The sequence below is a fragment of the Macaca fascicularis genome, chromosome 11 (assembly GCF_037993035.2).
Source record: "Macaca fascicularis isolate 582-1 chromosome 11, T2T-MFA8v1.1".
Lineage (NCBI taxonomy): Eukaryota > Metazoa > Chordata > Mammalia > Primates > Cercopithecidae > Macaca > Macaca fascicularis.
Window position 1 is genome coordinate 57,491,312 of NC_088385.1, and position 15,674 is coordinate 57,506,985.

Below are 15,674 nucleotides of genomic sequence, written 5' to 3' on the forward strand. Positions count from 1 at the left end.
CAGCTAATTTTTTTTTAAGAGACAGGGTCTTGCTATGTTGCCCAGGCTGCTCATTTGCTGCCTCCATTCATGATAAATCATTGCCCTTGCAAGTGAGCCAAAGTGGGAATAAATCTCCACAAATTTTTTTTTTTGAGACAGAGTCTTTCTTACTTTTGATTGGTAAAACTAGAAAATGTAACAAGGTATGGAAAATGTTAAGAATTTAGTATAGCTATTCTGTGAAATAGATTCTGAAGAGAATTTAGGTTGATTAAAACTTCAATTATAATCCCAGACATTGTAAAATCTGTTTCTGAAACATTTTCTGCTCAGTTAATATATTTTCTAATGAAAAGCTCGGTTAAGAGGAACCATCAAAAACAGCATTTCCAGATCCTTAAAAGCACATTAGTGGAGAAGACCCTAAAATATACTCTTCCTTGTGTGTGTGTGTGTGTGTGTGTGTGTGTGTATGAACCATTTAAAGAAATAATGGTTTTGTGGGCCAGGGATTTGGGCAGGGTGACTATTTTGCTCTATATGGTTGCCAGCTGGGGTCATTCAGTGGTTGTCTTCCCCCTCACGTAGTAGATGGGCTGCTCTGGACAGTCTAAGATGGCTCATTCAAATGTTTGCTGCATTGACAGGGCAGGTGGAGGGCTGGGCTCAGCCAGGACTATTGACTAGAGCCCCAACACATGACCTTTCCAGCATGCTACCTGCTTTTTTTTTTTTCTTTTTAAGTGATAAAACATTGTCATTATGAATCTCAGTTCCTGTAATACTTTGATGCCATCAGTGTTTACTGGGGTGTGTGGCACTGTTGCTTGTACTCTCCAGACCACTGCTTTGAGTCTTTCCCCCCCCCCCCTTAATTTTTTGGCTTTATAGGCTGATTCTGAGCTGGGGTCTGGAGCAGTACATTTGCTGTGTAGATGACATCTTAATATATTGGGCACTTAATTTGCTGTGCGGAAGCTTGTCTTGCTGGGCATAACCAGGTGCTATTTCAGAAACTTAAAATAAGCCTTAAAGAAGGAAATCCTGCAATATGTGACAACCTGGAGGACATTATGCTGAGGGAAATAAAGCAGTCACAGAAGAACAAATACTGCATGATTCCACTTATATGGGATATCTAAGAGAGTCAAGCTCATAAAAGCAGAGAGTAGAATGGTGGTTGTCGGGGGATATAGGGAGCGGGAAATGAGACATTGCTGTTCTGCAGGTATAAAGTTTCAGTTATCCAAGGTTAGTAAGTTCTGCTTTATAACATCGTGCCTTATTAATACTAGTAAGATATTAATACTACTGTATTTTACACTCAAAATTTTGTTAAAAACGTACATCTCATGTTAAATTTTCTTATTGTAATTTTTTTAAGAAACAAATTTGGAATTAATCATTTGAGATAAAAAGGCAGGAAAACATCAGAACTTAGTGTTTTTCTGTTTATTTACCCCATCCCTATATTCTTGATAAGACAGTATATTTTGGGAGGGCAGAGTATGGGGACAGGACAGGGTCAGCGATGAGTGCAGTTGGAAGAGGGGCTAATAGGCTTGAAGCTGTGCTTGCATAATCTCCCTGTTTTTGCTTGAATTATGTTTATCTGGAGTGACTGACGGTATGGTAGCTAAGGCTCCCCAAGCTATTCGTTGTCTCACTGTTCAGGGTTGGGGGTCATATGCAGTCAGCTCCCCATCACTACTGCCTCTCTCTGGAGTCTCTGGAATGGCCTTTTAATTTACATTTGTCTTCTGGCTATTCCTCTCTTATCAGCCTGTTGACATTTAAGGCTCTACGATGATATTTTTTTAGTTTGGATGTCTTTGCATCATATTTATGTATATATATTAAAACTCTCTAGCCCTTTGCTGTGAATGGGGTAATAGTACCTAGCTCAGAGTGTTGTGGGAATGCTTAAAGGGCTTTAGAAAATGTTAGCTATTACTGTTACTGGATAACCATCTTTAAAACTTCCTTTTTTAGAAACTGATTCAGCAGTACAGAAAGAACTTAGAAACCAGACACCTGCTCCATCTACAGCTCAAACTTCTGCTCCCTCTAAGTACCACCGAACTCGATCCGGGGGAGCCAGGGATGAACGATATCGATCAGGTGAGGAGAAGCCACAGAATGACCAGCTGAATCGTTTTCCTAACAATAGTATGAACTGTGTATCCTGAGAGCTTCCAATACTTGTTTCTTTCACCCCCCCCCCATGAGGCACCAACAAGTCTATATTAACTCATTCACCAGTCATTTATTTTGTACCCTACTATGTGTCAGGTATAGTAGGTACTCAGTAATTTGCTGGAAATGGAACAGTACCTAAGACTGTTTCCAGCTAGGCGACATGGCTCACGCTTGTAACCCCAGCACTTTGGGAGACTGAGGTGGGCAGATCACTTGAGGTCAGGAGTTTGAGACCAGCCTGGCCAACATGGTGAAACCTTGTCTGTACTAAAAATACAAAAATTAGTGGGGCATGGTGGTGGGCGCCTGTAATCCCAGCTACTCAGGAGGCTGAGGCAGGAGAATCACTTGAACCCGGGAGGTGGAGCTTGCAGTGAACTGATATCCCACCACTGTACTCCAGCCTGGGTGACAGAGTGAGACTCCGTCTCAAAAAAAATAAAGACTGTTCTGCCCTCAAGGAATTTAACAGTTTAAGAAGAGACCAGACAAGCATACAAGCACAAAGGCCATGTGAATAAATAAGTAAATAAGAAAGTGGAGGGTTGGGTCTCGTGGGTGGTACTGGGAGAGCTCAGTGGATTCTATTGGAAGAGGCAGGCCCTTCTGTGTTTGCCAGAGCTAGAGCTATTGCGTAACTAGTCTCTCTTAATTGATGGAGCTGAAAGAAAACTCTCAATGAAATTTCAAATTAGTTATTTCTTCTAACCCAAAAAGTACCCACAGGAAGGGAAGGAGCAAGGTGTGCCTGTCTGGCAGCAGGAGCATACTCCTGCTTGCACTGTGCTTGGGACCACCTGGCGGCCAGGACCAGGTGTGCAGCTTTGATAAGCAGAGGAGTGACTGATAGATCCCTAGAGCATGTGTGGTGCAGCAGGCCTTTCCGATGCCCACTTCCCGTCCACTGCACCAAGAGTAGTCTCTGCGGCACATTTCTTGTTTTAAGAAGTGGCAGAATTAAGCAAAAAGACTAATGGAGATATTATTTATTTTCTTCAGATTTTTGTCGTCTTTGTACTGACCAAGGTTGCCTTCACGTTTTCTTGAACTGAAAAACACAGTCTATATCACGTCCTCTCAAAAACTGCTTTAGAGAAAATGAGGAAAGGACACAGTTGAAGAGCTGCATCAGCTATTTTGTGAGCTGGTTTTACTAGATAGATATTTTCACACACAGAAGGAGAAAAGGATGAGAAGTGTTCAGTCAGGGGAAAAAAAAATAGAGGTTGTAATTTTATACCTAAACTGGTCTTGAGTGATCAAGAGAGGCTTGCTCAGAGAACAAGACATCTAAGCTGAGTCATGGCAGACAGACAAGAGTTAGCCAGGGAAATAGTGTTCAGAACTTAGACTGCAAGGGCCAGAAAGAGGTGGGAGATGAGGCTAGAAGGATTACCAGAGACCAGATCTTGTGGGATCTTGAATGTCACTGAAGGATTTTCAGCAGAGCAGTAACATCATCAGATTTGTATTTGTTTTAGTAGCTCACTCCAGCTATAGACCGAAGTACCTTGGCACAGGGCCTTCCATATATAAGAGCTAAACAGATATTTTGCAGAAAGAAGAGAATAGAAGTATTTACTAGTAGACCAGGTGCGGTGGCTCACGCCTGTAATCCTAGCACTTTGGGAGGCCAAGGTGGGTGGATCACTTGAGGTCAGGAGTTCGAGACCGTTCTGGCTAACACAGTGAAACCCCGTCTCTACTAAAAATACAAAAAAATGAGCTAGGCATGGTGGTGGGCGCCTGTAGTCTCAGCTACTCGGGAGGCTGAGGCAGGAGAATGGCGTGAACCCGGGAGGCGGAGCTTGCAGTGAGCCGAGATCGCGCCACTACACTCCAGTCTGGGTGACAGAGTGAGACTCCATGTCAAAAAAAAAAAAAAAACCAAAACACGTTGTAGTTACTAGTTAAGGAATGGATTAGAGAAAGGGAGGGCTGGAAGTAGCAAAGCATTCAGGTGCTCCCCTTTGTTGCCAATCACCTAAGCCTGATTTTCCAGCCACCTAGTGTTTTCTTTTGAGGCTGGAGCCCAGGTTCAGCAGCAGCATGCTCCAACCTGTCCAGAAGGGATTTTAGCCTTCACAGCTTTCATCCCTGGCCTTCTGGGGGGGGGGAGAGAGAGAGAGAGAGAGAGAGGGAGAGAGAGGGGGAGAGAGAGAGAGAGAGAGAGGGAGAGAGAGGGAGAGAGAGAGAGAGAGAGAGAGATTTACCTTCCTTTTTCTTTGTTTTTACAGCATGTAATAAAGGATTATTAAGGATCCAGAAGGGTGATTTTCAACATTCTATATCCAACCCAATCAAATGTGAAAAAGTTTTTTGTGAGCTTATTTAGTACTATAAAATTTTGAGCTTCACCTGTCAAAACCCAGCTGTAATCTGTAGTCCCTGCTCTTTTGCACCTTTGCTTTTTGATTATCCCAAGTATTAGAAAGTGTATGCTGTGGATCAGATACTAGTCAGCTGACTGTGGAGATTGTTGGCTAGGTGCTGGTGTACTGGAGAGTTTTTAACAATTGTATGTTCATCTCACTGGGAGTTTTTCTGTGTGTCTGTGTGTCTGTGTGTGTTTAAAGGATAGTAGCAAGAAGTAGGCCAGAATGAGGAAAAGTAGGGGAGAAAAAGTGATTTAAAAACCTTGAAGATATTGAAAGCTATGAGGGTCCTCCAATCCTATCAGGAGGGGAACATGAAAAGAGGATGCAAGCATAGACTTTGGGTGAAAATCAAATTTTTCAGTATATTAGGAATTGCTCAACTAAATAGCGAAAGAAAGCTCAAGATGTGAAAGAAATTGAGTCTCTGAGAATTCTGGCTTCTCCGAATAAGAAGAAATCAGCAGGGGTGGCTCGTACCTGTAATCCCAGCACTCAGAGAGGCCGAGGCAGGAGGATCATTTGAGAAGAGACCAGCAGCAGCTGCAGAGGTGGGGCAGATAAGTAGTGGAGGTTGATGGGAGCTGAACTTATATCTGTTTGCTACTCCAGTCATAGAAAGGGTTACATTTACATGTCATGTGCAAAAATAGCTGAAGAATATAAGGTATGTTTAATAAAAATTGCAACAATTCAGAATAAAGTGATGGCTACATAAGAAGGATTTTATATTAATGCTGGTAAGTGTAATTATAAAACCCTTTCTTATTTGATGGAGGCTTATTAACACCTATAACATTTCAACCAATCATAATTAAATCTAAATAGACTTAGTGTTCACATTTCAGACACAGTATAAAGAACTTACCTTTATTCAGAGTTTAGATTATCTGACCTGATTCCATTCTTTGTGCTTTAGCCAAGAGGGAGCTTACATTTCAAGTATACTACCTTATTAGTATATTTCTTTTTCCTGCACATCCAGGCATGATGCACCTCCATACACGTAGTATGGTCTCAAATGTAGAAAACACAAATTAATGCCTGAGATGAAAAGTGATCTTATTTTAAGTCATTCTGACTCTCTTGATGTTAATCTCTTGAGAAGTTAGGTACCTCAAACAAAACAACAAAAATAAAACAGGATGTTAGGGGAGTATTCGTATTACCTTATTCAGCTCAAACATGAGTACTGGAAAATGATACCCAGCTTCCACATGCTTCTGGGAGAGATATCCAAAGTCACTTGTGTCTGGGGACTGAACTCTGGAAGTGACTTCTTTATCAAAGATCAAGATGAATTGTGTGGTGTTGAATGAGTCAAATTCAGTTAAGAGAGCTGCCTGTTGTTATCAATAAGAGTCTTTGCTGATAGATAACTGACCATCTCTTTTTGACACTGGTGTATGGGTCAAGGTTTATCATGTTAGAAAATAGTTGAGTGGCTTGATTTGTTTTGTGATCTGTTGCTGTGAATGCCTGTGACAGGGAAAAACATGCTCTGTAATTACTAATTATCCAGATGTTACAGGCCTTCTAAAGCTTTCTTAATGTGAATAATTCCCTAGCTTGGTCCAGTTTGCCATTACATGTTTCATATCACATATAAAAATACTTTGGAAATGTACTCTTTTTAATTAGTAAATTTAAAAATTTGATTTGCTGTTGTCTGTTACTTTCTCAGTAGAAGTGATTAATCATTTTCTAAGACAGCTAGGAATCATTTTTCCTTCTAATATAAGGAAGACATTTTTCTCACTTTTAACATACCTAAAATAAGAATGTTTTATACAAGATGACATCATAGATTCAATTAAATATGGAATCATGATTCAACTAAGTAAATTCCAAGGACGCTACAATTGTATAATCAGTATAAATGCAGTATAAAATTATTTCAGAGCTAAAAATAAGTTGGTAATGTCTTAAAAGTAATAGCCCAACAGTTTGGCAATATCTTTAAAATTTTAAATAGTCATGCTCTTTATCCAGAAATTTTACTTCTAAGAATTCATTTTATATAAACACTCGTGTGCATAAAGATATATACATATATATACAAAGCCGTTTGTTGTGGTATTATGTATAGTCCAATGGTTAAATAAGTCATAGAATGTTCACACAATAGAATTTTATGAAAGTTAACTTGAGGTAGATGTATTTGTGCAAATATGGAAGGATGTACAAAATCCTTTTTTTTTTTTTTTGAGACAGGGTCTCACTCTGTCACTCAGGCTGGAGTACAACGGCACAATCATGGCTCAGTGCAGCGTCTAACTCCTGGGTGCAAGCAGTCTTCCTGCCTCAGCCTCTCAAGTAGCTGGAACTACAGGCACACGCTACTGTGCCAGGTTAACTTATTTTATTTTAATTTTTTTGAGACAAAGTTTTGCTCTGTCGCCTAGGCTGGAGTGCAGTGGCGTGATTTCGGCTCGCTGCAGGCTCTGCCTCTTGGGGTCACGCCATTCTCCTGCCTCAGCCTCCCAAGTAGGTGGGACTACAGGCACCCGCCACCACACCCAGCCAATTTTTTGTGTTTTTAGTAGAGGCAGGGTTTCACCATGTTAGCCAGGATGGTCTCGATCTCCTGACCTCGTAATCCGCCCGCCTCGGCCTCCCAAAGTGCTGGGATTACAGGCGTGAGCCACTGTGCCTGGCCAACTTACTTTATTTTTTGTTGAGATGGGATCTCACTTTGTTGCCCACGTTGGTCTTGAACTCCTGATTTTTTTTTTTTTTTTTTGAGACAGAGTCTGGCTCTGCTGCCCAGGCTGGAGTACAGTGGCCGGATCTCAGCTCACTGCAAGCTCCGCCTCCCGGGTTCACGCCATTCTCCTGCCTCAGCCTCCCGAGTAGCTGGGACTACAGGCGCCCGCCACCTCGCCCGGCTAGTTTTTTGTATTTTTTAGTAGAGACGGGGTTTCACCGTGTTAGCCAGGATGGTCTCGATCTCCTGACCTCGTGATCCACCCGTCTCGGCCTCCCAAAGTGCTGGGATTACAGACTTGAGCCACCGCGCCCGGCCTTGAACTCCTGATTTTAAGCAATCCTCCCGCCTTGGCCTCCCCCAGGTGCTGGGATTACAGTGGTGAACCATCTCGCCCAGCCCAAAATATACTTTTTAAATAGTAAAGGCAAGACAGTATGTAGCATATAATCTGATTTTTATAAATAATATGTTTATACTTGTAATATTTATAACATTATTATGTTATAATAATATAAACGTATGCTACTATGTTTATAGACATGGAGACCTGGAAAAATATATACCAAACTATTGAGGCAGGATTATTTTTGGGAAGTGGTGGGTCTAGAGAAAATTTTTACTTTAGCATTATATATGTTTAGATATTTTTGCAATGTGTATTTTTTTCAATCTTTTATTATGGTAAAATAACATAAAATTTATGCATATTGTAAATTTTAAAGATAGATTTTAAGATTTTAAAGTCTTAATTATTTTATTTATTTATTTTGAGATGGAGTCTCGCTCTGTTGCCCAGGCTGGAGTGCAGTGGCACGATCTCAGCTCACTGCAACCTCTGCCTCCTGGGTTCAAGTGATTCTTCTGCCTCAGCCTCCCAAGTAGCTGGGACTACAGGCATGTGCCGCCACACCCAACTAATTTTTGTATTTTTAGTAGAGACGGGGTTTCACCATATTGGCCACGCTGGTCTCAAACTCCTGACCTCGTGATCCACCTGCCTTGGCCTCCCAAAGTGCTGGAATTACAGGCGTGAGCCACTGTGCCCTGTCTATTATTATTATTACTTTTAAGACAGAGTCTCACTCTGTTGCCCAGGCTGGAATGCAGTGGTGCTATCTTGGCTCATTGCAACCTCCGCCTCCTGGGTTAAAGTAATTCTCATGTCTCAGTCTCCCGAGTAGCTAGGATTACAGGCACATGCCACCACACCCAGCTAATTTTTGTATTTTTAATAAAGATGAGGTTTCCCTATGTTGGCCAGGCTGGTCTCAAACTCCTGGCCTCAAGTGATCCACCCACCCTGGCCTCTCAGTGTGCTGGGATTACAGGTGTGAGCCACCATGCCGGGCCCAGTTATTGTTCTTAATGACTTTTACTCTAAGTATGGATTCTTCTGATTTAATGCTGGGAGCTAAATGCAGTACTAACTCGCTTTGCCACCCTAATTGTGAATTTTTCTGTCTCTGTCCAAATCTAATCTCTGATCTGGTGATGACTGGCACTGGCACACTAAGATCATTTTATTTCTGATACATTCCTTATGCTGTAGAAGGTAAGTTGAATTCAGTTCAGCAAGCATGTATTGCAGACTTCCTATAATTTGAGAAAAATGTTAGATTGCTAGAGAAACCTAGATGAAAACACAGGAGTTTTTCTTCTGTTTTTCTTGTCCATCTTTTTTTTGGGGGGTGGGGTGGGGGACAGGGTCCGGCTCTGTTGTCTAGGATGCAGTGGAGTGACACAGTCAGCTCACTCCATCCTCCGCCTCCTGGGCTCAAACTATCGTCCCTCTTTAGCTCAAGTAGCTGGGACTACAGACAAACCCTGCCATGCCTGGATAATTTTTGTATTTTTTGTGGAGGCAGGGTTTCACCATGTTGCCTAAGGTGGAGGGTTTTTTTTTTTCTTTCTCCCCTCCTCAATACAAGGTGGTACAGAGGTGACACAGAAGAGGGAGACGGGAAGGCATGCGGTGTCAAGAATGGGCTTCAGAATGGAGGTGGTGATGTCTGAGCCATTTTGAAGGATGGATAGTTATTTGGATATTCCAGGCAGAAGAAACATAATTTATCAAAGCAGGGGAATGTGAAATGGAAAATTAAAATATCCCCTCCTCTTCCTCTCCACCCTGCACTGAGTAGTGCCCTAATTAGTGTTGTGATATCCTATTTCAGAAATTAGTCATTGCTGCTTCTGCAAGAGGTCAGTACCTTAGAAATTAAGGAAAAATGGCATGACTGCTTGTTGGCTTGCAAGGAATTCCTTGAACTATACCTCTCTGCTTTATGACTCAACCCACCTACACATCTGCCTTTCCCTCTATCCCTATCTGTCTATCTAGGGAAAAATCCTAACAGGTAAGGGCACTTGGTCTCAGTTCTCGCCCTGGTCCTTAAAGCCCAGCTGTGCCACTCATGGATCATATGCTAACCACTTTGTAAAAATAAGCCAAGAATAGGAGCAGGTGGCCGGGCACGGTGGCTCATGCCTGTAATCCCAGCATTTTGGGAGGCCGAGGCAGGTGGATCGCTTGAGGTCAGGAGTTGGAGACCAGCCTGACCAAAACCCGTTTCTACTAAAAATACAAAAATTATCCAGGCATGGTGGCATGCGCCTGTAGTCCCAGCTACGTGAGAGACTGAGGCAGAATTGCTTGAACCCAGGAGGCGGAGCTTGCAGTGAGCCAACATCATGCCACTGCACTCCAGCCTGGGCAACATTTCGACACTCCCTTTCAAAAAATAAAAAGAATAGGAGCAGCTACTTTGAGACTAAAAATAACATATTCCACTTATCTTTTTGGGAAAGATGAGAAAAGAAATGTTTCAGTGTTATCCATAGATGTGGGGGGAAATGGCTACTCTTTTATCTTGGTGGTAAAGGTATTATTTCTTTTGTTACGAATGAGATTGGACATTTGGAGATATGTTTACTGGCCATTTGTGCTGCTTCTGTAAACTACCTGTCCATTGCCTAAGCCTATTTTTATTTTATTTTATTTATTTATTTATTTTTTTCGAGATGGAATCTCGCTCTGTTGCCCAGGCTGGAGTGCAGTGGCCCCATCTCGACTCACTGCAAGCTCCACCTCCCGGGTTCACACCATTCTCCTGCCTCAGCCTCCTGACTAGCTGGGACTACAGGCGCCTGCCACCATGCCCAGCTAATTTTTTGTATTTTTTAGTAGAGATGGGGTTTCACCGTGTTAGCCAGGATGGTCTCGATCTCCTGACCTCGTGATCCACCTGTCTCTGCCTCCCAAAGTGCTGGGATTACAGGTGTGAGCCACCGCACCCAGCCTCTATTTTTTTTTATGTTGGGTTGTTCATCCCCCCACAACCCCATCTTACTTGCAAGGGCTTTTTTTTTTAAATCCTAAAGATACTAACATTTTAATTGTACCATAGGTATTTGCCAATGCAGACGGACGAGAAAAATCAGTGAGAAGTGTAAGAATTAGAAAAGAAGTAAAACTATTTACAGTTTATAAGATAATTTATCTAGAAAACTCAAGAGAATCAATGACAGAATTAACTTAAAACATATTTGGTCAGCAAGATACAACATTAGTACAGAAATCAACAACCTTCACATATGCAAATAATAAGCAGTTAAAAGATACAATAGTACAGCAAACTTCATTTACAAAAGCACTAAAGGTAAAATATATTTAGGGATAAACTTAAGAAATGTCTAAAACCTTTATGAAAAAACTTTAAAACCCTGAAAGACAAAAAAGTAGACCTAATAAGCGGAAAGACATCCGTTGTTCTTAGGGCAGTTTAACACCACGAAGATGCCAGGTCTGTCTAAATTACTTTACAGGTCTAATCTAATGCCAGTAAAAGCAGTATCAAATTTATTTATAGAGTTAGAAAACTCATTTTTGAAGTTCATTTGGGAAAATAAACATATAAGAATAGCTAAGAGAACACTGAGAAAGAAAAGGTACAAGGAGTGACTACACATACCAGATATTAAAACATCCTATAGAGACTGTAATTAAAACAGTTTAGTATGGCACACAGATTAGCAGGCAGACCATTGGAATAACAAGTTCAGAGGTAGACAGGTGTATATCTGGGAATTTAGTATACAATAAAGATTACATTACAAATCACCAGGACAAAAATGTACTTTTAAATAAGTGACACTAGGACAGCTGGAAAAAGATTAATTAGATCCGTATCTCACACCATGTATAAGCATAAACTTCAGGTCAGATGTGGTGGCTCACGCCTGTAATCCCAGCACGTTGGGAGGCTGAAGTGGGCAAATCACATGAGGTCAGGAGTTCAAGGCCAGGCTGGCCAACATGGTGAAACCCCATTTCTACTAAAAATACAAAAAAATTAGCTGGGTATGGTGGTGAGTGCCTGTAGTCCCAGCTACTCAGGATGCTGAGACATGAGAATCACTTGAACCCAGGAGGCAGAGGCTGCTGTGAGCCGAGATTGTGCCACTGCTATCCGGCCTGGGTGAAAGAGAGACTTTGTCTCAAAAAGAGTATAAGCTTCAAAAATCAGAGATCTATATGTAAAAAAGAAACTATAGGCCGGGCGCGGTGGCTCAACCCTGTAATCCCAGCACTTTGGGAGGCCGAGACGGGCGGATCACGAGGTCAGGAGATCGAGACCATCCTGGCTAACACGGTGAAACCCCGTCTCTACTAAGAAATACAAAAAACTAGCCGGGCGAGGTGGTGGGCGCCTGTAGTCCCAGCTACTCGGGAGGCTGAGGCCGGAGAATGGCGTGAACCCGGGAGGCGGAGCTTGCAGTGAGCTGAGATCCGGCCACTGCACTCCAGCCTGGGCTACAGAGCGAGACTCCGTCTCAAAAAAAAAAAAAAAAAAAAAAAAAAAAAGAAACTATATAAAGTGCCAAACGAGCCCCAGGCACCGTGGCTCACGCCTGTAATCCCAGTGCTTTGGAAAGCGAAGGTGGGTGGATCATCTGAAGTCAGGAGTTTGAGACCAGCCTGACCAACATGATGAAACCCCATCTCTACTAAAAATACAAAAAATTAGCCAGGGGTGGTGGTGGGCGCCTGTAATCCCAGCTACTCAGGAGGCTGAGGCAGGGGAATCTCTTGAACCCAGGAGGCAGAGGTTGCAGTGAGCCGAGATCATGCCACTGCACTTCAGCCTGGGCAACAAGAGTGAAACTCTGTCTCAAAAAATAAAGTACCAAATGAAAACATCACAAAACTTTGCTATAATCCAGCCTATAGAAAGCCTTATGCAAAGGCTCAGAATGCAGATATAATCTTAAAAACTACATAAAATATTTTTTTGTGGTTAAAAAACACATAAATGTATCTTTCTGACAGTTTTTAAGTATGCATTACAGTACTGGTAACTGTATGCCTGTTATTGTACAGCAGATCTCTAGAACTTCTTCATCTTGTGTGACTGAAATTCCATACCTGTTGAACAACAACTCATTTTCCCCTCCTCTCAGCCTCCAGCAGCCACCATTCTACCTTCCTGCTTCTGTGAATTTGAGTATGTCATATAACTGAAATCATGCAGTATTTGTCTTTTTGTGATTGGCTTATTTTATTCTACACAGTGTCCTCAGGGTTCATCCATGTTGTGGCAGATGATGGGATTTCCTTATTTTTTAAGGCTGAATAATATTTCTTTGTATGTATATACCATGTTTTACTTATCTCTTCCACCACAGTGGGGATTTTGTTGCTTCCACATCTTAGTTATTATGAATAATGCTGCAGTGAATATGAGTACAAATATTTCTTTGAGATCCTGTTTTCGGTTCATTTGGAGATATATCCAGAAGTGGAATTGCTGGATCGTATGGTAAATCTATTTTTTTAATCTTTGAGGAAACTCCGTACTATTTTCCATAGAAGCTATATTGTTTTACAGTCCCACCAGTGGTGCACAAGCATTCCAATTTCTCCAAATCCTCTTCAACACGTATTTTCTGATTTTTTGATATAGAAAAAATTCTAATGGATGTAAGTAAGGTATGGCCGTTCTAGTGGCTGTGAAGTAGTACCTCATTGTGGTTTTGATTTTCATTTCCTTGAAGAAAGTGATGTTGAGCATCTTTTCATATGATTGTTGGTTATTTATCTTCTCTGGAGAAATGTCTATTCAAGTCCTTTGCCCATTTAAAAAATTGGGTTAATTTTTTTTTGTTACTAGGTTATAGAAGGTCTTTATTTTGGATATTAATACCCTACCCAATATATGGTTTGTAAATACTTTCTCCCATTTCGCAGGTTATTTTTTTATTCTGTTGATTGTTTCTCTGATGAGCAGAAGTTTTTAAGTTTAATGTAGTCTTATTTGCCTATTTTTGCTCTTATTGCCTGTGTTTTTGGTGTCACATTCAATAAATTGTTGTCAAATCCAATGTCATGAAGCTTTTCCCCTCTATTTTCTTCTAGGAGTTTTAGTTTATGGCCTTACTGGTTAGGTCTTTAATCTATTTTGAGTCAATTTTTGTATATCATGTTAAATAAGGGCCCATTTTTCATTCTTTTGCATGTGGTTATTCGGTTTTCCTAACACATTTGTTGAAGAGACTATCCTTTTCCCATTGTGTAGTTTTGGCACCTTTGTTGAAAATCATTTGACCTTCTATGTGAGGATGTATTCCTGGGCTCTCTATTGTTCTGTTGGTCTTTATGTCGGTCTTTATGCTAGTACCAGACTATTTTGAATACCGGAGCTTTGTAATTATATTTTTTTTAAACAGGGACAGAATCTCACTGTGTTTCCCAGGCTGGTCTTGAACTCCTGGGCTCAACCAATCCTCCCCACTCAGCCTCCCAAAGTGTTGGGATTACTTGTGTAAACCACCATGCCCATCCTGTAATAGTTTCGAAATAAGGAAATATAGGCCGGGCGTGGTGGCTCATGCCTGTAATCCCAGCACTTTGGGAGGCCAAGACAGGTGGATCACTTGAGGTCAGGAGTTCAAGATCAGCCTGACCAACATGGTGAAACCCTGTCTCTACTAAAAATACAAAAAATTAGCCAGGCGTGGTGGCAGGCACCTCTAATCCCAGCTACTCAGGAGGCTGAGGCAAGAGAATTGCTTGAACCCAGGAGGCAGAGGTTGCAGTGAGCCGAGACTATGCCACTGTACTCCAGCCTGGGCAACAGAGTGAGACTCTGTCTCAAAAAAAAAAAAAAAATATATATATATATATACACACACACACACACACACACACACACACACACACACACACAAATTAGCTGGACGTGGTGGCACATGCCCATAGTCCCAGCTACTTGGGAGGCTGAGGCAGGAGGATCACTTGAACCGGGAGGCAGAGGTTGCAGTGAGCCGAGACCGCACCATTACACTCTAGCCTGGGCGACAGACCGAGACTCCATTTCAAAAAAAAGAAATATAAAGACTTCAGCTTTGTGCTTCTTTTTAAAGATTATTTTGGCTATTTGGAATCTTTTGAGATTCCGTGTAAAAAGTTTAGAATTGTTTTTTCTATCTCTGGAAAAAAATGCCATTGGGATATTGATAGGGATTCCATTGAATCTTTAAAATGCTTTGGATAGTAACAACATTTTAACAATATAAAGTCTTCCAGTCCATGAACACAGGATCTCTTTCCTATGTCTTCTTAAATTTCTTTCAGAGATGTTTTACAGTTTTTAATGGACAAGTTTTTCACCTCCTCAGTTAAGTCTATTCCTAAGTATTTTGTTCTTTTTGATGTTATTATAAATGGCATTATTTTCTTAATTTTCTTTTCAGGTAATTCATTGTTAGTGTATAGAAACACAACTTTTTTTTTTTTTTTTTTTTTAAGAAACAGGGTCTCCTTCTGTTGCCCAGGCTGGAGTGCAGCGGTGTAATCATAGCTCACTGTAGCCTCGACCTCCCGGGCTCAAGTGATCCTCCTTTTCAGTTTTTCTGAAAGAGTTTGAGAAAGATTTACATTAATTCTTATTTAAATGTTTGATAGAATTCTCCAGTGAGGCTGTCAGGTCCTGGGCTTTTCTTTGTTGGAGAGTTTTCAGTTACTGATTCAATCTCCTTACTAATTACAGATCTGTTGAGATTTTCTGTTTTTTCATGATTCAGTCTTGGTAGGTTTATGTTTCTAGGAATTTATCCAATTTTTTGTAGATTATCCAATTTGTTGGCAGGTGTGATTCCTAGTAGTCTTTCTTTTTCTTTTTTCTTTTCTTTTCTTTTTTTTTTTTTTTTTTTTTTGAGAAAGGTCTCTGTCACCTAGGCTAGAGTGCAGTGGCACGATTATGGCTCACTACAGCTTCAGTTCTCCCACCTCAACCCCCGACCCCCAGCCCTGGGTAGCTGGTACTACACGAACAGACACGCCCATGGCCAGCTAATTTTTGTGTTTTTTGTAGAGACAAGGTGTTGCCATGTTGCCCAGGCTGGTCTTG

At 41.2% G+C, this 15,674-nt stretch overlaps 1 protein-coding gene across 19 annotated transcripts in view; it reads left to right on the forward strand.

Annotated features, from left to right (window-relative positions):
• The window catches only part of DIP2B (disco interacting protein 2 homolog B), a 257,070-nt gene that overhangs the window by 139,918 nt on the left and 101,478 nt on the right, over nucleotides 1–15,674 (forward strand). For 16 of the 19 annotated variants that reach the window (XM_065525172.2, XM_045365223.3, XM_065525177.2 and 13 more), the window contains exon 3: nucleotides 1,975–2,103. The exons of the other annotated variants lie outside the window; for them this stretch is intronic. In XM_065525172.2, coding sequence (XP_065381244.1) covers nucleotides 1,975–2,103 — 129 coding nt within the window. The remainder of the gene's footprint in view (nucleotides 1–1,974; nucleotides 2,104–15,674) is intronic. 19 annotated transcript variants of the gene reach the window in all.